General features: G+C 38.3%; 1 protein-coding gene across 1 annotated transcript; it reads right to left on the bottom strand.

Annotated features, from left to right (window-relative positions):
- Positions 1-47: 47 nt before the first annotated feature.
- LOC135624347 (uncharacterized) lies at positions 48-4,089 on the bottom strand. The gene is made up of 12 exons (XM_065127845.1): positions 3,848-4,089; positions 3,583-3,736; positions 3,419-3,492; positions 2,975-3,021; positions 2,756-2,903; positions 2,601-2,645; positions 2,291-2,492; positions 1,761-1,822; positions 1,577-1,677; positions 931-985; positions 804-848; positions 48-452 (listed from the first exon to the last, which is right to left on the bottom strand). The coding sequence occupies exons 1-12, from the start codon at positions 4,035-4,037 to the stop codon at positions 277-279; spliced, it is 1,299 nt and encodes a 432-aa protein (XP_064983917.1). The 5' UTR covers positions 4,038-4,089; the 3' UTR covers positions 48-276.
- Positions 4,090-25,147: the final 21,058 nt, after the last annotated feature.

Raw genomic sequence — 25,147 nt, 5'->3', positions numbered from 1 at the left:
GTTTCATACTCGTAGCCGAAATTTCCAAAATCCACCACATTATCACATACAAAAGTGGTCATGATACGCAATTTCTGATGATGTCTGTCACCGTGAGAGTATAAAAAACACGATGAATCATTATTTAGTAGTGACTTCTCCATTTTAGAGGGGCAATGGTCATCGTCCTCGAAACCGACGGTATGATATAGGGGGTCAACTGCACTGGATCTTTTACTGAAATTTTATCCAGTAGTGACTTCTTCATTTTAGATAGCCTTTATATGCTTTGTTGATCTACAGGACTCGGCATATTCGGGTGTCGACAACTGCAGATTTTGAAGGCTCAGAAAATTCCAGGGCTTCCGCAAGAGATAATCGTCGGTTCCTCCACATAGACTCAGCCCACTTCTTCATTCGCTCCCCTTCTTGCTTTCTGTTTTGTTGAATGCATAACAGATCTGCATATCCACCTTCAGATTTATCAACAGGAAACAGATTAGTCAAACTTAGCAATGAACAATAACATGTCAAAATTAGAAGGAGATAATTCATACACATACAGTGGGAGGAAAGTGAGTCCCACTGTTTGGATGCTTTTCACCAAAAATTATGAGAAACTAGAGTTTTACACAAGCTTCTCTCGATAGATTGGATAGTTTGAAGGATGGAAATTAATGCACCGAATCATCATAGATTAAGAATGGACAGGATCTCATAAAAGTCAAACTTTTCTACAAGATAGGCTTTAGTTTAGAACTAAAACCAATATGAATGAATAGCAACTATCATAACAAAACAAACAAGATTGTCCAGGGTGCTACCTCTTGCTAGGGCGACTATGTCGCATCCATCTACCTGCACATCAACTGCACAAATACAAAAAAAGTTCTCTTGGTCAAAACTCAAACAATCTAAATAAAAAATGAACATAAAGGAAATATCATGTACCTTCACCATCCAAGGAGGGGGCTTTGAGCAAATCTGTGGCCTTCCTATATAGTCCCTGTCAAAACATGTAACCACTTGTCAATATAAATGGTTCAGCAAACAATGCAAATCGTATTATCAAAGTACATACTAAGAAAAGATACAAAGAAGTCAAAGTCCCCTTCGATACCCATCAATGCTTAGCCAGCTCATAACCAAAAGACCTCGACTGACTTGAAGAAACAAAACCCTTATATATCCTAGACTTGGTCAATAGTGGACAGAGTTATATGTTGTACAGTGGGATGTATGTTCTTTTTTACTAGAAAACATATGCATTTTAAGATATAGCTTGCAATGCTCTGAAATGAGTGCTAACTACAAAATGATTATTGATGGTTCAACTTGTATAAATTTCGTTGCAAAAAAGGTGAGTGAACAATTTCCTACTCAGTAAGATTTTGAGTATATCATGGTTTGGATGCTCGGTAAGATTTTGAGTATATCATCAGGGTTTGGTTATCTTTGAGATATCTTCAGAAAGTGAAAGGGAGAATCGGACAAAGTGGGAGCTTAATTTTAAGATGTTATGTACACAATATTTTCTTGTCTGAAACAAAGGGGAAAGAACTCAAAATCATTATATGCAGCATAAGTATCAGCTAACCTCCTGGATCAGTATAGAACTCGATGCTTCCATCTGTGCCTTATGTTTATACATGATGGCTATGCAAGTCAACACAACACCAACCTTTGGATGAGTTGAACCTAAGTCAAAACGAAGAACACTATGTGGCAAACAGAAAGCAGATAAACTATTAAAAAAATTAAAGAAGGCAAAAACGACAAACCAAAGTGTTCTTCAGCCTTAACAAGAGCCTTTGTCAGCAGTTCTTCTGCCTCTTCAAATTTCCTGAGTGGATAAGCAAACTAGATTAAGGTGAATCACAAGATAGTAGGGCTAAAAATTGTATATCATTTGAAACAATACAATCAAGATCAAGGTTCGCAATACTGTACCATACCGGTATTTCGACCTGGGCTCGGTACCGGTACGGTACGGTATACCGAGCGGTACACCCGGGTGTACCGAGTACTGTAGCACTACTACAGTACTACAGTGCCTGCTACAGTACCTCGGACCGGTAACCATCGATCCGCGTACCGAAAACCTGTCGGACCGGTACGTACCGCCCATACCGGGCGGTACGGCTCGGTACGGCAAACCCTGATCAAGATAAACTATATAAACAACGAGAATTCTATATGCCCTGGGTTATAATACATACTGACGTACAAGCTACAGTTGAATGACTTTTTTATATATGAAGTTAATCATATAGACGTCGAAAGCTAAATTTTAGATCAACAGCTAAATTACCCTGAATGAGATAAAAGCTGCCCCAAGGCACAGGTAGCTCCGATTATAACTTCTTCGGGAACCATATTAGCAGCAGCTAGATAAGAAATGCTGGAAGTATCTCTGGCTTCGGAAGTCAAGAGTGCTTTCTCATATAACTCTTTTGCAAATGAGAAATTCCCAGTGCAATGTGAAAATTCCCCTCGAGAAAGAAGGCCGTTTCCTACATCAAGGGCAAATTGCATCTCATGTTAGTCGAGTAGGAAAGCTTTTTTTTCTTTTTCCTTCTACTCATTTGATGTTAGCCATGTTTTAACAAATTGATGTTCACCTTCTTCCAGGCCACGGTCCTTAGAACCACCAAAAGATAACTCCGCTGAGAAAAAGAATACAAGTTATCTCGCTACTCATCTGACTCTTTATATCATTTAACATAGTCATAAAAAAAATATTTAAATTTTCCAAGAGGAACTCAGAAAAAGAAACCTGATTTGACATCCCCGTTTACAAGATCAACAAGACCCTTAATGTATTTAGCACGAAGTTTGGTGACCTCCGACACAGGTAAACCACTCTCTGTGCTGGTTCTTAGCAAACGGGAACAATCATCTTCGACCAGCTTTGAAGTGACATCCTATTGCACGAAAATCTTTAAATGAATCTATCGGAAGATTATTAAGAAAAAAGGCAGTTCAAATTACATACCTCACTTGTCTCCAAGTTTAACCCTACCCGACTCTCCCAAGCTGCAACTGCTTATTCAGAAGGTAAAAAGTGAAAAGGATAAATAAGTACTAATGCAATTATTTAGATCATAGATACAAATCCAAATGAGCGTGTAAAGCCTTTATAGGCTTTCCATCAGAAAAGGCCTTGCTCAAATTTATTATCACTAAATTAAGCAAAGAAATTTAGCTTGTATTGCTGATCTCTGACTTCATAATACAGTGGAATGAAGTTGTCCAAAAACTAAAAATAAAAACATAAATTTGCTTATCACGTAAAGAAAACAATACCTGGAAAGGGAATTCAAATATTAGGACTTTGAGAATGCGGCTATGAGGACATCACAGGAAAAAAATGCGAATCGATGAATTTACAATTTTCTTAAAACAAGATTTTGAAGACAAAAATCAAGTTGCGGCGGACCTCTGAGATCCAAGGAGGCTCGCCCCAACTGGCCAACCATCTCGAGCTTCTCGGCAGCATCTCGAAGCTCCCCTCTGCACATGAAATCGCAATCATCCATTCCACATCTAAGGAGTACTCATAAGCAACATTAGCCACCGCAATCGAGAAGAGTAAGTAATAACCTCTCATAGTGCAAAGTGGACATGGCGAGCATGAGCATGACCATGGCGTTGTCGCTCGAACCAGCCCCATCCACAGCTCCTCCGGCTCCGACAACTCCCCTCAAATTGGACAACCCTTGCTCCAGAACCAGCATCGCGTGGGCATACGAATCACCTGCAAATCCAAAACAAGTCATAAACGGGTCGAGCCGCCAGAAACCCTGAAAACTATCTACAAAATAAACGAACGGGGGAACAATCGAAGAACAGGGGAAGGGTCAGGGACCTGATTTCTGGGATCTGGCGTGGCCGAGGGCGTAGCGGATCATGTCGAGGGCGAGTCGCTCCTGAGAGGAGGAGGCATCTCCGCCGCCGGTCACGAAGCACCGAGCTGCGGAGACAGGCAGTGGGATGGTTTTGGGGCATTGTAGGAGAGCTTTGGTTGCTGTTCTCCTCGCAACTAATCGACCGAGCATGATAACGGTGCGCGCGAGCGAGAGAGAGAGAGAGAGAGAGAGAGAGAGAGAGAGGAAAGCGAGGTGTGCCCTTCGCAGAACGACGCACGTGGGTTTGTGCCCTTCGCAGAACGACGCACGTGCCGTGCCCGCTTGGCAGATGGCTAGCTGATCCTTCGTTCGCGAGGTGTTATCGGGTCGGATCCATCCAGGAAACGTGTCACCGTAGGATCAAATGCAGATCCGAGCCCAAAAATTATCGGACTCGGACACCATCGAGCATGGATCGATCCGATAACCTCTCGAGACCAGTTTGAAGGATTAGCAAGTAGCAGGAAGAACTTGTGGGGAGTTGTAATGAGCAGAGCAGCCCTCCACCGTTCAACAGCAGAAAGGAACAAAATGATCCTATTAAGAACAGAATACAAATTAAAATAATGTCTACTTTAGTGACTTTAGGTTTTTACATATAATAATAGTGTTGTGTTCATAAAAAAAATTCGACATTGGCATTAAGGTGAAATGGTGCTGAGTTCAATTTTTGTGCAGATTATTTTTATAAAATAATTTCTTAATTAATGTGTACGTGTTGGGTTAAGACATCTTAAGTTTTTAGATATAATATATTATTAATATGAATCGATACACCCCATTTTAGTGGTCTAATCCAATCTAATAATTTTTTTTTAAATTTTAATTTTAAAGATGCAGTTTGGTCATTCAATTAAGGCTTGTGAAATGAGTCCTATTTCCCATTTGAATAAGCAGAGTGTCGTGCTTATCTCTCCACACGCAACCATTCGCAAACCTCATTTCGTACCCTTATTTTTTTTTGCCTTCTCATCCCTTTATTTTTTTAAATTAAGACTTGTGAAATCATTAAGTCCTCTTCTCCATATATATATATATCTCTCTCTCTCTCTCTCTCTCTCTCTCTCTCTCTCTCTCAATATAGAGGGTGTCATGTCATGGCTACCTCTCCCTCCGCACACAACTAATCGCCAACCTAGTAAACTTTCTACACGTCTTCATGCTTCTCAAAGTGATCGGACACTCCATTCTTGATATTTATTAGAAAAAAATAAATATAAAATTTTGAATCTATGAAAGCGATAAACAACATAATATAATTTTTCTATATAAATAAAATAAGATATAATTTAACATTAAATTTATTATAAATAATCTAAGAGTATAAGTTAATCTAATTAGTGATAGAATACTAAACGAATTATGAAAAAAAAAATGTGAAAACACTCTTCAACACGAAGAAAACAAAATCACGAGCAAACCAAATCAATCTTTCAATATAAAATAATGAGATTATAATGTCACTCTCTCTAGATTAATTATGAGATATTTAGGCACTCAAATGAGTTTTAAGAAATCAACGAGAAAAACTAAGAAATATCAAAGATCTACCCCAATCAATCCAAGGATAATACTGTCCATATCACCAAAAATCCTAACTATCTGAACTAATTTCACAAATGATTGAATCTTTTATTGAGATGAATAACACCTGGACTCTAGTAACGTAAGATAAACTCTCTTGTTTGACTCCCAACTTTTCTTGGTACCTTTTTATCATAGTCCTTTTTATAAACTTCCGTGGCTATATACTCAATTTCAATGGAAGACGAAACAATATATTTTTATAGTTGTGACTATCATGCCCCCGTAAGATCGAACTCCTATCAAGGATACCAATCTTGGATCGATGTAACAAAAATAGTTTGCGAGCTAGAGGCTTCGTGAGTGAGTCTGCTAGTTGACCAGCCGTATGAACATGAGAGACACGAAGTTGATGTCTAACAACTTGATCTCGCACGAAGTGAAAGTTGATGGCAATGTGTTTCATGCGTGAGTGAAACACTAGATTTACACATAAGAAGGTAGCTCCAACATTGTCACAATATATTATAGGAGTATAGGTAGAGTTGACTTTGAGTTCCTTGAGGAGATTTGTGACCCAATTGAGTTTAGCAACAGTGATAGCAATAGCACGATATTCAGCTTCAATTGTAGACCGGGCCACTGTCTATTGTTTCTTAGAACTCCAACTGATTGGATTAGACCCAAGAAAGACCACATACACTTACGTGGAGGTTTTATCATCAAAGTTTTCCGCCCAATCAGCATCAGCAAAGGCATGAAGATGAAGTTGAGTGGTTTTACGGAGAAAGAGACCATGATTAAGGGTCCCTTTAAGATACCGCAAAATTCGTTTAACCATAGACCAATGCATAGCAGAAGGCTGGTGCATGTATTGAGATAATTTATTGACTGCAAATGAGATATTTGGACGGGTGAGAGCCAAGTACTATAAGGAGCTAAGTACTTATCGGTATTGAGTTGAGTCCGTGGTAGGGCTACCATCACATAATTTGAGTGATTTACTAGTAGAGAGAGGAGTAGCAACTTCTTTCGCATCCTACATATTTATCTTTGATAATAAGTCTTGAATATACTTTCTCTGTGAGAAGAGGAGACCTGAGGATGTAAATGTTACTTCCATTCCTAGAAAGTAGCTCAAGGGTCCTAAATCTTTGAGGGAGAATCGATAAGCCAATTGCTTTAAAAATGTTTGAATCTCTAAGGGATCATTGCTTGTAACAATAATATCATCTACATATACTAGAAGATATATTATATTTCCATGTTGTTGTCGTAGGAATAAAGAGGTATTAGACTTGGAGTTGATGAAGCCAATTGATATTAGAAACGATCCAAGTTCAGTACGAGCTTGATAAAGTCCATAAATGGCTTTTTATAATTTGCAAACATGTCTCGAATACTGGTGATGAACAAAGCCAGGGGGTTGCTGCATAAAGACATCTTCAATTAAAGTCCCCTGTAAAAAGGCATTGTTAACGTCCAGTTGTCGTAAGTGCTAGCCTTTGGAGATGGCCAAACTTAGAATAAGCTGAATTGTTATGGGTTTAACTCTAGAACTAAAAGTCTCTGTGAAGTCAACTCCAGGTCGTTGATGAAACCCTTTGGCTACTAATCATGCTTTATATTGAGCAATGTACTCGTCGGGGTTCCACTTAATTCGGAAGACCCATTTACACCTGATGAAGTTTTGTGTAGGATGAAAAGGTACTAGAGTCCATATAGAGTTATGGAGAAGAACATCATATTCTTCACACATGGCTTTACGCTAGTGAGGAGATTTTTGGGCTTGAGTAATTGTGGTGGGTTCATTGGTCTCAAGAGAGGATTTGGTGATAGGATGTAGGTCGAGAACCTGACGTGGTTTAAAGATACCACTTTTTGAGCATGTTGTCATTGGATGTCTAGGAACTAAAAATTGTGGTATTGGTATGGGTGGTGGAGAGGCATTGACAAGGGTTGGGATAGGCTGAGATACATCAGTGGTACTAGGTAAAGAAGGTTGTTGTGATTATGAGGATATTATGTCAGTAGTAGGGGAGGCTTGTGAAAAAGGAAGATAGAAAGAATGGAGGGAGTGGGAAGTTGAACCGAGAAGTTTGTTGGAGTAGCCGGCATGGTATACTCATGGTTTTGAAATGGAAAGGCAGACTCCACAAAAACAACATAACGTGAAATAAAGACTTTTTGAGGTTTTGGTTTGTAGCATCGAAAGGCATTATGTTCAAGAGAATATCTTATGAATATGCAAGGTGTAGATCTTGGCGCTATGGCATAGGGACGTAGCCACAGATAACATAAACAACCAAATATTCGGAGTTTTTGAAGGTTTGAGGATTTAGAAAATAGTTTTTCAAATAAAGAATGATATTAGAGAACTAGAGTGGGCAGACGATTAATAAGGTAGACGACAGTTTAAAAGGCTACAAACCAAAAGGTTGCTGGCATGTAGGCTTGATGTAGAAGCGTGAGACCAGTTTCTACAATATATCAATGTTTGCGTTCAGCAGAACCAACTAGTTGAGGAGTGTGTGGGGGTGACTTAAGGTGTTGGATACCACAGGTTGAGAGGTAGGATGTGAGAGCTTGATATTCACCCCCACCATCAGAGTAACTGTTTTAATTGTAGACTGAAAGAAGTTTTCGACCAACTTTTTAAAGTTAGTAAAAATTGTTTAAACTTCTAACTACGGAGAGGATAAATCCATGTGTACTTAGTAAAATAGTCTACAAAAACGATATAAAATCTAAACTTGTCAAAGGAAGTGACGGGAGCAGGACCCCAAACATCAGTATAAATAATTTCAAATGGTGTAGAACATGATAGGGAAGAACTAAAAGAGAGTCTATGACTTTTATTACTGAGACAAATATCACAATAAAAGCTATTATTTGTAGGAGTAGAAAGAGAACAATGAGTAAGTAATTTATTTTGGATAGAGAGAGAGGGATGATCGAGATGACGATGTATCACATCGATTAGAGCTGCCACTAAGGAGTAAACAGTGGGCTGTTTGAGTTGTGGAACGGACGACCATTCATAAACATTGTCCTTACTCTGACCTTGGACCAAGGATACCCCCGTGTTTAAATCCTTGACAAGAAAAGAGTTAGGAAAGAATTCAATAGAGGTATTATTTTGTTTGCAAAATTGAGAAACAGAAATAAAATTACGTTTAATGTGAGGTGCACACAAAACATCATCGAGTGTAAAAGTTGTGGTAGGTGAATTAAGCATTGTGGAACTAGTATGAATAATAGGAAGTCCTTTACCATCACCGATGATGATGTCGTCATGTCCACTATAGTTGTTGTAGATCAACAAGTTCTCTAGATCAACAAGTCCACGATCCAATTATCATCAATAGTGTTTGGAGTAGTTGCAAGATTTGCTTGAGGCCAATGTGATTGTGCAGGAAGTCAGGGTCGAGATCGACAGACCTTTGTAGAGTGACTGACTTTATCACATAATTGACAGATAACTCTTCGTTGATTTGTGTGTTGAGGGCGTCAGGACTGCTGACGATTGAAGTAGCCACCTTGGTTATCGTGATTGAAATGTTGATGATGTGGAGGAGGGGTTTGGTCGGAGCTTAAAGGTTCAGAAGGTATCTTGGTTGAACCTTTGTTGATAGTCTTGTTATACTAATAGCCTCTCCTCATGGATTTTTGATTGACTTGAGCCGTGATGGATGGTCCTAACAATTTGTCCTCACGCTTGAGATATATATCAAAATCAATCAACTTGTCGTAGGGTTCTTCGAATGACACTGGTGAATCACGTGCCCGTATTGCTGCTGCCAGTTCCTTGTACTCGTCTCCTAGGCAATTGAGGATATGGACAGTAACTTCTTCATCACTGAGGGAATGACCTATCAAGGCTAAGTTATCGATAATAATCTTTATGTTGTGCAGATAATCAATAATAGTACTTCCCTCTTGTTTTGTTTTCATAAGTCCGGATAAGAGACTAAGCATGCGAGTTCGTGAACGATTTCCCAGGGTGGTTTGCAACTTGCACCAAGCTTCGGCAGTAGTGTCACACGAAGATATGAGTGGGGCGAGGGATCTAGCGATTGAAGCTTGAGTTGCTTGAAGAATGAGACGATATTGGCATAACCATAGTTTGTGGTCCGGATTTGATACTGGACTGGATACTCCTGGGATGTTCACTAGTGGACAAGGAAGAGAGCCATCGACATAGCCTAGAAGGTTAAAGCCAAATAGAAGATTAGAAAATTGAGCACGTTAGGATACGTAGTTGCCACCTTTAGATAATTTGAAGGGGATGAGGGTTGCTGTATTTATGGAGATAAGATTTATATGTGGGAAAGTACTATGATTCCCTGTTGGAATAGTAAGTGGAGCAACAGTGGTAGATGATGAAGACATATGGAAGATATGGACTACTATGTGGGAGCAAGTAGAAGTATATAGCAATGACAAGGATCAAAAGAAAAATAAAAAGGAAGAAGTGTTGGTACTTCTACAATAAGGCAAGAAGAATCAACAAGTTCTACAGTAAAAAGGAAGAAAAATAAAAAGTAATAAGTGTTGGCACTTTTCTACGATAAGGAGGGAGGAAGAATAAAAAAAAATTCTACAGTAATAAGGAACCAAGAGTGTGTGCTCCTTAAGATACAAAGTCACCAAATGTGTTGACTAGGCTCAACAAATGCTTAGCGCTGCACCGTAGGCTTGGAACTTGGTGCGGTAGTCGTGATCAAGACTGGAAGCAAGGAAGCTGCCATCGAACGACCGATTGTGGGCGGCGAGTGGGGGGGCAGATCCGCCTAGGATCTGGAAAGGGGGAACTGCCACATACGATGAGAAATTTGGCACTGGTGTGATGTCGGACAGCAAAAATATTTCTCAACGTCGACTCGATAAGGGTCCTGCAATAGCAGCGATAGACTCCTCACAATTTCTGCTCTGATACCATGAAGAATTAAGAGAATGAAGAAAAGCATACTTCAATTAGTATCATATGAAGTCTATTTATACATGGTGAAAGATAAGATTTCTTTAACAGAGCAGAGAGATTGCCTCATGCAATTGAGAAAATCTTATCTGCTATACAGTTGAGGAAATCTCTTTGTTCTCAGATACTACATCTAACAAGAGGTAGACTTTCTAGAATCAATATCACTAACTAAATTTTCATCAGTGTAGCTAACTAACATAGGTTTTTTGGTGCCAAAATATAAATATAATCTAGAAGTGCTTCAAAGATACCTGTAAATCCATTTAACTATTGTCTAGGGACTTTTTTAGGATCGGAAAGAAATCAACTAACCACACAAATTGCATGAGCAATATCTGACCTTGTGTATACCATGGCATATATCAAATTATCAAATGTTGAAGCATAAGGTACTTTGTTCGTATCTGTTATTTTTATCATTTATAGGACACTACTTCAACTCAACTTGAAATGATCTACAAATGGCTAGTAAACATGTTTTTACTTACTCACGTTAAATCTATCAAGAACCTTTTCGACATATCTCTCCTGAGACAACCAAAGTTTATCATTCTTCTTGTCACAAATAATACTTATACAAAGAATATATTTAGTCGGACCTAAGTCTTTCATAGCAACCGTCTTACTTAACTCTCCTTTTAGATTTGTATTTTTCTAAGTATCATGATCAACAAGTAATATATCATCCATATATAATAAGAGAATAGTAAAATTATCATCCAAAAATATCTCACATAAACATGGTGAGAAGTAGTCTTGTTATACCCATGATCAATCATTAAAAAGTTAAACCTTTTATACTACTATCTTGGTGCCTACTTGAGATTATACAAACTCTTCTTTAACTTGCATGTCAGATTTTCCTTAACTTTGAACCCTTTATGTTGTTCCATGTATATTTCCTCCTCGAGTCACGGTGAAGAAAAGCAGTTTTCACTTCAAGCAATTCAATCTCTAAATTTAAATTGGTAGCCAACCCAAGAATAACTCAAATAAAAGACATCTTAACACCGAAAAAATTTTCTCAAAATCTTTTACAACTAACTTTTCTTTGTATTTAGGCTGTAAGTAATTTTCTTTCTTTTTCAACCTAAACATTCATTTATTCTTTAATACTCTTTTCCCATTAGGTAATCTTACTAAGTCAAATATATGGTTCTCATATAAGGATTTCATCTTTTGTTGTATGATAGTTAACCACCAACCATCTATCTTTCTGCTCATGTAATTACCTCTTGGTAACTTTCTGATTCTCCCTCTTTAGTAAATAACACATTCTTATGAAGAATACCTTTCGAGAAGATCGATTCTCTTAAGTGGATTTTCTTAACTGATGTTTAATTTGTGGTTAATGCTTTGCTTAACATATTTATTAGTATCATCATTTGAGGGCATATCACTATGATCTTCCTGTACATTTCTACCATCATCACTGACAATTGTGGAGGAGGCACTAGACTTAGATCTAAAGAATATTTATTGAATGGCTTTGGCTTGTAAATTTTTTTAAAATTTTCAACGGTCCGATCTTCAAGAAATACCACATCTCTAATTTCGATGACTTTTTTTATTTTCAAGATCCCATAATTTGTAACAAAATTTTCCATATGCATAATATAAGAAAATACATTGTTTATATTTATCATCAAGATTTTATCTTTTTGGAATGTGAACAAATGTCCTACAAACAAATATTTTTAAATGATTATAAAAAACATATGTTAGGATTGAGTTGGCACTAAGAGGGGGGGTGAATTAGTGTAGCGGTAAAATTACGTCGGTTCAAAAATCTCGTTCGATAAAATCGTGTTAACAAAGTGAGTTTAACTTTGAAAGCATAGGGAATAGTGTGCAACAAAAGTAATGAAGAAGTAAAGCAATTTGCAATAAATATAAACAGCAAAACAAAAATGTAAATCGTTTTATAGTGGTTCGGTCGTTATGACCTACATCAACTTTACTGATTCCTCTTCCGTCGAGGCCATCGGAATCCACTAACGATCTTCTTTCAATAGGCGAAGATCAACTACCATTTTACACCCTTCTTCTCCTTTTTATAGGTTTAGGAGACAACCTTTACACCCCCACTTACTCCTCTCTTACACTGCATTAACACTTAGAGCTTTTAAAGGAGTTCTCATATGATTCAATAGCATTTTTCTTCTTTTTTACTCTCAATTCTTTTGTAAGTTAACCAGGGATGAGAGGGATATTTATAGGCCTCAAGTGGATTTAAACTTGGAGCCTAAAAATATCTCATCCTTGGTTTTTAGGATACTGGCGGTACCACCGCCTACAGCACTAACACTGGGTGATACCACTACTCAGTCTGGCGATACCACCACCCAAACCGATGGTAGCACCTCCTGACATAGTCTCAGAGATTGTGCCAAGATGGCTCCACCTATTGGCTCACTGTTTGAGCCTTTTTACTTAGCCCAACACAGCCCAAACTTGGGCCCAATTGGCCCTTAATTGAGTTGGTCCAATTCCAACCCATTTACGCGTAAAACCTATTTTGATCTAGATAATTATTATAAAGCTAATCAAATGTTATCTGACATGTCATTGGTTCATCGACGTCTCGTCCAATTCTTTGGCGTATCGTCCTCTCTTGCGGCCTATTGCCCAATTGGCTAATTGACCTCCGCAACTCCGATTTCTTTGGTACAATTTTCACTCTTCTTGGCCCGATGCCCGATCTCATGGCCCGAGGCCTTCTGTTGATATGTCGACCGATCCTTCAGCTCAACGTTCAATTTTCTGACATGTTCCACTCCGGCCCAACATGATTCTTCTTGCTTTAATTCTCTCTCCCTGATCGAAGCTTCATGCGTCACTCAAAATGCAGATCATATAAACACTATTAATTGGTTTCATCATCAAAATCCGAGATTCAATAATCTCCCCCTTTTTGATGATGACAATCAATTGATCCTTAACTCCCCTATCAATATGCCATTTGATAGAAACATTGAATTCAAATTGAATTCAAGTTAAAGCAAATTTAATCATAAATCCAAGTAACATGTCATCATAAAATCATGCACAATCAAAATTTCAATACATCATTCTATATCATTCTATGCAGGATTGTCATAATAACTTCTCCCCCTTTGTCATCAACAAAAGGGAAAAGTGTATCTAGCTAGTTTTTGAGATATGTAAGTTTTACAACATACAAGCAAGCAAATTTTGTCATCACTTTACATCATGCATAATCACCAAATCATCATTTAATTTTAAAGATGTGCAAGATTGTAAATTTTGCAAGTTTGTGTTTTTGCTTCTTAAGATAGACAAGCTAGCAATTTTTGGTGATGTTCAAGATAGCGGTTTTTTGCTTCTTTATTCTCTTTTGAGAAGTGTAATTTTTTGCTTTCTTTGCAAAGCGCAAGCTAGTAAAATTTTACATCATTTTACAACATGCAAGTTAGCAACTTGGCAAGTGTTACTTCTCCTTGAAGTATGAAGGCTAACAAGTTTATGAAAAATAATGTAAGATAGCAAGCTAGCAAGATAGCAATGCATCATTTTTAGAATATGCAAGCTAGCAAATTTTACTCCCCCTTTGTCATTGTCAAAAAGAAGGGAAGAATATAATTTTGTAATTCATTTTTTCCTTTATAATAATTTTCAAAGCATGACGAAGATAAATAACAAATTTTCCTTTATAATGATAATTTTGTATATAGAAGGAATGATAGGGAAACAATCTTGATTCAAAAAGAAGATTCAAGTCTAAAAATCGAGAAATCAAGATCATGATCCGAAAAATATATAAGAAAAATTTATGTATTTGGGAGATCTAACATGTCTAAGTTTATCATTCAAACTAGCAAATTTGGTTCTCTTGAGATGCTAGCTATTTTCTTTCCCCTTTTTGTCATTGTAAACAAGAAAGTAGAAGGGAAGAACATAATGGTGAAAATGTTCAAGTCATCATAAAAAAAAATTAATTTGGTGATGAGATATATAATTTATGAATACAAAGGGATATCATTAATAAATCATGACATAAAATATATTAATATCAAATCATGAATGTCACAAGACATAATTTATTTCAACAAATCTCTTCTTTTATAAATAACAAAAAGAAACATAGAAGATCAAATGATATAATATCTTGATTCATTTATATGAAATCTCAAGTTATAAATCTAAAAAAATCAAGATAAAGATCATTCAAATTCAAATCGTCAAATCAAAATCATTTTCAAAAGATTCATAAAAAAAACATAGATAGATTCATTAATCTCTCCTTTTTTTTTCTATCAATGATTCAATTATATTATGAGATATACAAATCATAATTACAAATGAGTCATATAAAAATCATGATATAAAGGATATTAATATGAAAGATCAATTTGTGAATGATTCATATTGATAAATCTTCTTTTTAGTAAATAACAAATAGAATCATAGGAGATCAAATAAGATATCTTGATTCAAATAAATCTCAAATATTAATGTCAAGAATCAAGATTCGTTTGAATAAATCTTCTCACAAGTAAATCATACGTGAATCAAGAAAAAATATTTCATATAAAATACATCTCAAGTCACAAACATCGATAAATGGTTCGATTGGATATATCATCTCATCATTAAAACAAATCATACAAAAAGGAATCCAACATCATAATCAAAATCATCTTTAAAAAAATTCAATGAAAGCAACGTAGATAGATTCCTATAAAATTAAAGATAGCTCAAGTTGTTTTGGTTCAAAATTTTATGATTGATTTCATGTTCAAGTCTTTCATACAAAAGTCATGCTTCATTATTTATAATCGAAAAGCAATACGAAAATCATAGAAATCATCAAGCTCAATAAACTATAAATTACCCAAAAATCATCATTACTTCAAATCACCATGCATAATTATAAAATCGTCAAGCATGATACTAGGACTTTTTAACATTTCCATTACATCATTACATCATTATACATCATTAAATAGTCAAGCATAATTTCATTAAACATGAAACATTTTTAATCAAAATTATTTTATTTGTTATAGTAATGCAATTTTCTTTTTAAGTGAATCTAACTTTTCATGCTTAGTACTAGGGGTTAACATGCAATTGTCATGATCAATTTTTTTTATTTTTTTAAAACACTAGAAAGAAAAGCATGATCTCCTTTTATTTAATTTTTACTAACTAATTTAAAAACAACTCATGAAAAGAATCAAGTACTTTCAAAATAAACTAAGGGAGTTTCGGGTGAGTCATTTACCTTATCGTCGAGAGCCGTCAAGTCGTAGTTTGCTACCTTGCTTTTGTTGGTTTGTTCTTTATCTTCGGATGAGCTCGATTTATCCTTTGGCAACTTCTTCTTCAGTTTTATAGTCATCTTTGGAGTGATCCAGCTTCTTACGTTCATAGCAAGTAGTCGTGTTCTTTTTAAGTTTGTTTTTATTTTTTGATTCTTGTTTTAAGAACTTTTTAAGCTTTATTATGAGAAGTTCAAGTTAATCTATCACTTGAGCTTTCACTTGAGTGGTCTTCTTTTGTTCTATATGTAAAATCTTTCATGTTCTTTATAAGGTTGTTCTCAAGTTCGTCAAGTGCCACATAAGTCATTTCGTAGGTCATCAAAGACTCGATAAGTTCTTCAAGAGAGAAGTATTCAAATCCTTGGCCTCTTGAATGGTCACTACTTTAGGATCCTAATTTTTAGAAAGAGATCGTAAAACTTTATTAACAAGTTCAAGATTCAAAAAACATTTGCCAATAGCTTTTAAGCCATTGACGACATTCGTTAAATGGGTGTACATGTCAACAATGGTTTCGTTTGGCTTCATTCAAAATAGTTTAAAATCATACATTAAAAGATTGAATTTAGACTCTTTAACTCTATTCATGCCTTCATGAGTGATTTCGAGTATGTGCCAAATATCAAAAGTCGTTTCACAAATAGACACTCGATTGAACTCATTTTTATCTAAAGCACAAAATAAGTCATTCATAGTCTGCATTTAAAGAGAAAGTCTTCTTCTCCAACTCATTCCAATTGTTCATTAGAAGAGAAGATTTTTGAAAACTGTTTTCCATAATGTTTCATAAATTTAAATCAATAGAAAGCAAGAAAACTCTCATTCGAGTTTTTCAATATTTGTAGTCTATCCCATTGAATATAAGAGGACGAATTATAGAAAATCCCTTTTGAAAGTCGAAAAGAGTCATTTTTCTTAGGTGTTAAACCAAATAAGAAAACCGTGTCTCTGATACTAATTGTTAGGATCGAGTTGATACTAAGAGAGGGGGGTGAATTAATGCAGTGGTAAAATTACGTTGGTTCAAAAATCTCGTTCGATAAAATCATTTCAACAAAGTGAGTTTAACTTTAAAAGCATATGAAAGGGTGTACAGCAAAAGTAATGAAGAAGTAAAGCAGTTTGCAATAAAGATAAACAACAAAATAGAAATGCAAACTGTTTTATAGTAGTTTAGTCGTCGTGACCTACATCTATTCCACCGATTCCTCTTCCGTTGAGGCCACCGACATCTACTAACGATCTTTCTTCAATGAGCGAAGATCAACTACCCTTTTACACCCTTCTTCTCCGTTTCACAAGTTTAGGAGATAACCTTTACACCCCCATTTACTCCTCTCTTAGACTATACTAACACTTAGAGCTTTTAGAGGAGTTTTCACAAGATTACAATAGCGTTTTTCTTCTTTTTGGCTCTTAATTCTTGTGAAAGTTAACAAGGGATGAGAGGGATATTTATAGGCCTCAAGTGGATTCAAACTTGGAGTCTAAAAGTGTCTCATCCCCGGTTTTTGAGGTACTGACGGTACCACCGCCTGCAGCACTAACACTGGGTGGTACCACCACCCAATCTGGTAGTACCATTGCTTGACACCCTGCCACTGGGTGATACCACCTCCCAGTCTGATGGTACCATCACCTGATAGTCTCTCGGAGACTGTGTTTGGGTGGTACCACCGCTTGACACAATCTCGGAGACTATGCTATGATGTGTTTGGGCGGTACCAAATATAGGCCTAACTAGTCCCTAATTGAGTTGGCCCAATTCCAACCCAATTACGCCTAAAACCTACTTCGATCTAGACAATTATTATAAAGTCAATCAAATGTTGTTCGGCATGTCATTGGTTCATCGACGTGTCGTCCTCTCTTATGACCTATTGCTCAATCAGCTAGTTAACCTTCGCAACTCCGATTTCCTTAGTACAATTTTCGCTCTTCTTGGCCTGATGCCCGATCTCATGGCCCGAGGCCTTCTGTCGATATGTCGATTGATCCTCCGACTTGACGTACAATCTTCTTATATGTTCCACTCTGGCCTAACATGATTCTTCCTACTTTAATTATCTCTCCCTGATTGAAACTTCCTGCGTTACTTAAAATACAGATCAGATAAATACTATCAATTAATTTTATCATTAAAATATAAGATTCAACAATATCTTTCCTTGTCCGTACTCTTTCTAACATATCTCCATCGAGTGGTAGGAGAAAGGTTGATTAAGTCCACTATAGTTTTTATAACTTCACCCCAGAAGAACTTAAAAAGTTTAGAATGAGAGAAAAATTTCATTGATTCAAAATTTTTTTTTCGATACAATCGTTTCGATAAAGCCTATATATGAAAGTAATGAAAATAATGATTTAAAGTAAATGCAAAGTGTAGAATGCAGCTAAGTAGTGAAAGAAAGCAGTAAGGAAAGAACACACTGGATTTATAGTGGTTCGGTAATTGTGACCTACATTCACTTCCGATTCCTCCTCCGTTAAGGTCACCAACGTCCACTAATGGTCTTCCTTTAATAGGCGAAAACTAACCATCTTCTTACAAAGCTTTCTCCTTTTCACGGGTTTAGGAGACAACTCTTATAACCCTCAAACCTCTTCTTGAATGATTATAAAGCTGAAGAAAGAGGAGGAGGACTCTTAGCTCTTTTTACAATACTTTTACACCCCAACACTCAAATTTTTTTTTTATACTATGTTATAGCCTTTGTTACCCTTTCATGAAGAAAGGAATGAGATATTTATAGGCCCTAAAGGTTTCAGAATTAGAGCAAAAAGGTGTCTCTTCCCGGATTTCCGAGGTATTGGCGGTACCACATCCATTATTGGGCGGTACCATCGCTTAACACTCTGACACTGGATGATACCACCGCCCAATTTGGTGGTGCTATTACCTGATAGAGCCTCAGAGATTGAGCTCTCGTGGTACCACCGCCTAACCGGGCGGTACCACCACTTGATAGCATTAACTGTCGGCGGTTCCACCACCCAGACCACCTCGGAGGTTGAGCCTCAAGCGACTCCACCGCCTAGCATGACTCCAAGTGGTTGAGTGGGCCTTCCATCCAACCCAACTCAGCCCTGTCTTGGGCCCAGTTGGCCCCTAATTGAGTTAGTGGAATTGCCTCCCAATCCTAACTCAATCTAAGTTCTAACTACGATAATTAAGGTATTAACTAAGCAATCTTTTTTTGGTATGTCAATCGTTCTTCCAGCAAAGTCTCGATGAACTTTTGGTTAACTTTCAGCTAGCTTTTGGCGAACTCCCAATGAACTCTTAGCGAACTCCTTACGAACTCTCAGCGAACTCCCGATGAACTCTTGGTGAGCTTTTGACAAACTCCCGATGAACTCTCAGCAAACTCCCGACGAACTCTCGGCGAGCTTCCGACACATCGTTCGAATCTTTATCATAGCATCCGATCTTTGACTCTGACCCAATATCTGCTTTATGCCTTATCTAGTATCGTAGTTAATCCTATAATACTTATCTCAACACATGGATTATATCATTAATTTATCAATTGATTTTATCATCAAAATCCGAGATTCAATAATCTCCCCCTTTTTGATGATGCCAACCAATTGATGATGGAGTTAACTTTAACACCCCCTATCTATATGCTACATTGAGATAAAACAAACTTAAATTCATAAGCAATCACAACCTTTGAATTCAAGTTAAACACTTTCGATCATAGTGATCAAATGCAATATATCATATCAAAATATCAATATGTTGTGCATTATTAAAACATGCAAAAATTCAGAACCTTACATTTCATTCTCACTATATGCTGTTGAATCTCGGATTTTGATGATGAAGCCAATTAATAATGTTATGATCTAATCTACGTTTTGAGTGATGCAAGACTAGCTTCGATCAAAGAGAGAAAAATTGATTAAAGTAGGAGGAATCAGATGTTGGGCCGGAGTTGAACATGTCAGAAGATTGGACGTCGGGCCGAAGGATTGGTCGATGTGTTGGCAGAAGGCTTCGTGCCGTGAATTCGGGCATTGGGTCGAAGGATAAGACATTACGCCAATGAGATCAGAAGTTGCGAGAGTCAACATGCCGATTGGATAATACGCCTAAAGAGAGGACAATGCGTCAAAGGATCGAACGAAGCACTAGAAGAACTAATGAATACCGGACAATAGATGATTCGTGCTTTGTAATAATTTGTCTAGATCAAGTTAGTTTAGGTCATAATTGAGTTGGTTTTGGATGTAACCCTTTCAACTCAATTAGGGGCCCATTGGGCCTGAGTTGAGACTATTTTAGGCCAAGTGGAAGGCTCATTCGGTCACCCAAAGTTAGGAGGAACCACCCATGAGCTGGAAAAGTCAATAGCACATTTTTCCATGTTATCAGGTGGTAGTACTGTCAGACTGGGCGGTGGTATCACCCAACATAGGTGGTGGTATCGCTAGTATCCCGAAAACTAGGGATGAGACACTTTTAGACTCCAAGTTTGAAACCATTTGGGGCCTATAAATACCCCTCTCATCCCTGCTTAGATTACATAAGAACCGAGGGCAAAAAGAAAGAAAAATGCTATTGTAATCTTATGAGAACTCCTCTCAAGCTCTAAGTATTGGTGAAGTTTAAGAGAGGAGGTAGTAGAGGTGTAAAGGTTCTCTCTCGAACCTATCAAAAGAAGAATCGAGTTGTAAGGGTAGTTGATTTTTGCCTATTGAAAGATGATTAATAGTGGAAGTCGGTAGCCTCGAGTGAAGAGGAATCAGGAGTGGATGTATGTCACGAAGATCGATCCACTATAAAATATAGTTTGTATTTCTATTCTTGCTATTTACCTTTACTAAAGATTGTCTTACTTGTTTATTGCTTTCACTATACTTCTGAACGAGTTTCCAAGTTAAACTCATCTTTCCGACATCGGTTTTTATCGAAACGAAGAATTTTAGAACTGACGTGATTTTTATCGTAACCACTAATTCACCCCCCCCTCTTAGTGCCGACTTGATCCTAACAGTTGATATCAGAGCCATATTTTTCTCATTTGGTTTAACACCCAAGAGAAATGATTCTTTTCGGTTTTCAAGAGGGTTACTCTATCATTCGTCCTCCTATGTTTAATGGGACGGACTACACTTATTGGAAAAATAGGATGAGAGTTTTCTTACTTTCTATAACCTTTGATTTATGAAATATTGTTGAATTTGGTTTTCAAACACCTTCTAAATCTATGAATGAATAGAGTGATTTTGAGAAAACATCTTTTTCCTTGAATGCAAAAGCTATGAATGCTTTGTTTTGTCCTTTGGATAAAAATGAGTTTAATCGGATTTTCATTTGCGAAACTACGCATGACATTTGGCACACACTTGAAATCATACATAAAGGTACTAGTAGAGTTAAAGATTCAAAAATTAATCTTTTGATGCATGATTTTGAGTTGTTTCATATAAAACCAAGCGAAACTATTGTTGACATGTACACCTGTTTTACGGATATCATTAATAGTTTAAAATCACTTGGTAAAAGTTTTTTAAATCTTAAACTTGTGAATAAAGTTTTATATTATCTTTCTAAAAACTAGAATTCAAAAGTAATTACCATACAAGAGACAAATGACTTAAACAAAATTTTTACTTGAAGAACTTAAATAAATTCAAAAGTAACTACCATACTAGACATAAGTCTTTGATGACCTATGAAATGACTTATATGGTATATGACGAACTTGAGAACAACCTTCCAAAGAACAGGAAGGATTTTGCACTTAGAATAAAAGAAGACCATTTGAACGCGCTCAAGTGACGATGATGACATAGAACTCCTCAATATAAAATTTAAAAAGTTCATAAAACAAAAATCAAAGAATAAAAACAAACTTAAAAAGAACACAACTACTTGTTATGAATGCAAGAAGCCAAGGCACTCCAAAGTTGAGTATATAAAACTAAAGAAGAAGTTACCAAAGAAGAAGGAAGCACTTAAAGACAAATCGAGTGCATCCGAAGATGAGGAGTAAACCAATAAAGAGGAGGTGGCTTTTCACAATGAGGTATGTAACTCACCCGAAATGTATTTGCCTTATTTTAAATTTATTGAATCTCGTATTTTGATGATAAAATCAATTGATAATTATATTTATGATTTAATCTGCGTTTTAAGTGATGTAGTGTGCTTTGATTAGGATGAGACAATTAAAGTAGAAAAAATCATGTTGGGCCGGAGGAACATGTTAGAAGATTGGACGTCGGGCCGGTGGATCGGTCGACGTATCAACAGAAGGCTTCAAGCCATGGATTCGGGCATTGGGCCAAGAAGAGCAGGTGTTGCACCAAGGATATCGGAGTTGCGGAGTCAACTAACTGATTGGGCAATAGGCCGCAGGAGAGGACGGTGCGCCGAAGAATCAGACGAAGCATTGAGGGGCCAATGACATGCCGGACAACTTGATTAATGCTTAGTATTAATTGTCTAGATCGAAGTTTGTTTTACATGTACATGATTAACTACGATGGCAGTAAGACATGCAGTAGGTGTTACGCTGGAGTCAAGACCAAGATCACGTTGGGAGTTCGAGAGTTCGACGGAAGTCCGGACGGTCGTCGGAGGTTCTACGGGAACAAATCCGAGAAGTCCAAGAGCTTAGCAAAGAAGCTCGTCGGAACTCGCCAAGAGGATCGTCGCGAGTCCAGGAGTTTGCTGGAAGTCTGCCGGAGCATCGTCGAAGGTTCGTCGGATGTTCGTCGAAAGTTCGCCGGAAGCTCGCCGGAAGAAGCGATTGACGCACCGGAACACGAGTTACAGTATTAATATCTTAAATGTCATAGTTAGCATGAAGATTAAGTCAGGAATGGAAGGTGATCCCATTAACTTAATCTAGGGCCAATTGGGCCCTTGACAGACCCAAATTGGGCCGAATGGATCAGCCCATTCGGACCCAGATTTCCTGGCCGGCGGTGGCACCATTAAGGCTAGCGGTGGCACCACCCAGAAGCTCAGTCTTTGAGTAAAGTCAGGCAGTGGTAACCGTCCCTATCAGGAGGTGGTACCGCTTGAGCTCGGTCTCCTAGTGAAGTCAGGCGGTGGTACCGCCCCTATCAGGCAGTGGTACTGCCTGAGCTCGGTCTCCGAGCAAAGTCAGGCGATGGTACCGCCCCTGTCAAGCAGTGGTACCGCTTGAGCTTGGTCTCCTAGCAGTGTCAGGCAGTAGTACCACCCAGTTCTGGTGGTGGTACCATCATGTCACGGACTTAGCTAGTTTTGCCTAAGTTGTGCGGCACCCTTGCGTGTCCGTCCGCAAAGGTCAGCCTCCCTGAAGCCTCCCATTGTCCCTTAAGACTAACAAAAGAGAGAACGGGTTAGAGAGAACGCCTCAATCGGGATCCACAAGCAAACATCTCCGAAAAACACTTCATAGACAATGCAAATTACAAACAAACTTTACAAGCTCTGAACAGTTGCATAACAAAGGGTAAAATGGTCCATTATAGACCAAAAATCTCTCGCACGTGTCCACATGACACAACCTTTATTTACAAGCCTAAAGAGGCCACCAACCTAACTAAAATGAGACTATTAAGCCTTCGGCCGCCCCTCTACATGCTGTACAAGGCATGAACATGCCAAAAGACACGGACATACATAAGCATTGCATCAAACATCTTGTTTAGAAGTTTGTCCGTGACATTCTCCCCCACTTATTCCTTCGACGTCCTCGTTGAAGTCTTTGTCGACACTACAACTCCTTGCCTTTGCTGAGTCTTTAATCTTCTGCTCCAGCTACAATGCGCCTCTTGGCTCCCAGTTGCTCTCCACTACTATTTTTTAGTAGTCGAACCTTTGATCCGCCATGCTGCTTCAACTCACCAATGACTCTGACTCTGGTGTGGGGTTGGCTGAGTTGTGTTGATCCTTGTTGATTCCTGCGGATCCTCCAAATGAAGGAAAAGACCATCCTTACTGCGCCAGTCTCTCAAATTCCTCATGTTGCTTGAACTGGGTGGATGCTTGTTGGAGCTTTAACGAGCATCGTCTCGCATACTTATGAAGTTTTGGGTCCTTCCTCCACAAAATTTGCTCATTGACTCTTCTTTCACTTAGTTGTCACATCCAAGTAGGTTCGCATCACTTCCGCTTTCGATTGGCATTTCATTGGGAAATGAAGCGGACAATCTACTCCCAGTAACACTGATCACCGTTGGTGAGGATTTGATAACTATTGTCTTCCATTATCTTCGAAGGGTCTTTGAACATATGCAGAGCTCCTCTACTGGATAGATAAGAGAATTGGGGTACTCGGTTTTACCCATTCTCTTAAGAGTTGAGAAGGCAAAAGTTACTTGACTTCGCCCGCCTCCTCGAGGTTGTACTTCATGCATCGAGCTGGTTATTGGCCTTCGCCTGCTCTTTGCTAACACTTCTGAAGCACTTGAAGTGTTTGCACTCCTTGCGTTGAGTTAGCTATTGTGATTCACCTTCTCAATGCCATCGAACTTCTGGAATATGGGAAGTTTTCACCCCAACTTGGAGTAATTCTCTAATAGATGAGGTCGCCTCTGGGATTGTATCGTCTTCTCCATCAACCTTGCCGCCTACTCCCCTGAGTAGCGAAGGCATAATACCACGTACCGCTTGCTTCGTTCCTTGGTCGTGCACTCTTGCATGACCCAAAGTCCTTCACTTTCGGCTATCTTGATGAGAAACTTGTTGACACCGGTCTTACGAAGTTTCTTGGTCTCTGCCCTTCAGCCTTGTCTCGGTACTTGGAGATTGCCTCTGCATGCTCCACCTCCTCAGCCCCTTTCATGATCAAGCGCTCTCCCTCCATGAGAGCAAGGGATCAATGACTTTCACGGAAGTCCCACCTCTGCGGTACCATGGCGCTGCCATGCCCATGGCCCTACTATCCGTCGCCTCGCATCTGCATCCCTTTTCTTTACGATCAGTAGGTATGTCTCCGTGGCACTCCTCTGAGTCCACCTCCATTCTAACTGATGCTTGATTTTGGGTAGCTAAGTCCCTCTGGACTCGTCGTCGCTTCCTCGCCCCTTCGACCCCCTGCTTCAACACCTCTGTGTTCTCCAAGCAGCTCCCTTTGGTCGATGGAAAGACAGACTACAACTCCCATGCATGGCCTCTACCATCACATTATAGGGTTTGCACCGATTCTGTTCTCCTTAGCTTCCTTGGTAGTAACGTTCGCTTACTCGGCATTATCCTCTGACTTGCCGGGCTCTCTTAAGCGAATATGAGCTCTGGAGCAGTCCAACTCTCCAGCTGCTTTGATCATACCTCTGTATGATCAAGTCCCTCCCATGGGACTCACTGGTACTTGCATTCGAACTTTTCCCTTGGTGGAACACAGCCCCCATATGCTGATGACCAAGGTTTTCATCCGATGCAAAATTCGATGCACGCTCGGAAGACCCGCCTCTGCGGTACCATGGCCTTTACTCCTTGAATCCATAGCCCTTCTTGC

This window comes from Musa acuminata, chromosome BXJ2-10 (assembly GCF_036884655.1).
Source record: "Musa acuminata AAA Group cultivar baxijiao chromosome BXJ2-10, Cavendish_Baxijiao_AAA, whole genome shotgun sequence".
Lineage (NCBI taxonomy): Eukaryota > Viridiplantae > Streptophyta > Magnoliopsida > Zingiberales > Musaceae > Musa > Musa acuminata.
This window is presented reverse-complemented; position numbering and strand designations above follow the sequence as displayed.

Coding starts and splice junctions, on each gene's coding strand:
- LOC135624347 (XM_065127845.1), bottom strand. CDS start 4,037: ATGCTCGGTCGATTAGTTGCGAGGAGAACAGCAACCAAAGCTCTCCTA. Junction 2,493..2,600: donor GGACCGTGGCCTGGAAGAAG/GTGAACATCAAT, acceptor CCCTTGATGTAG/GAAACGGCCTTCTTTCTCGA. Junction 453..803: donor CATAGTCGCCCTAGCAAGAG/GTAGCACCCTGG, acceptor ATAAATCTGAAG/GTGGATATGCAGATCTGTTA.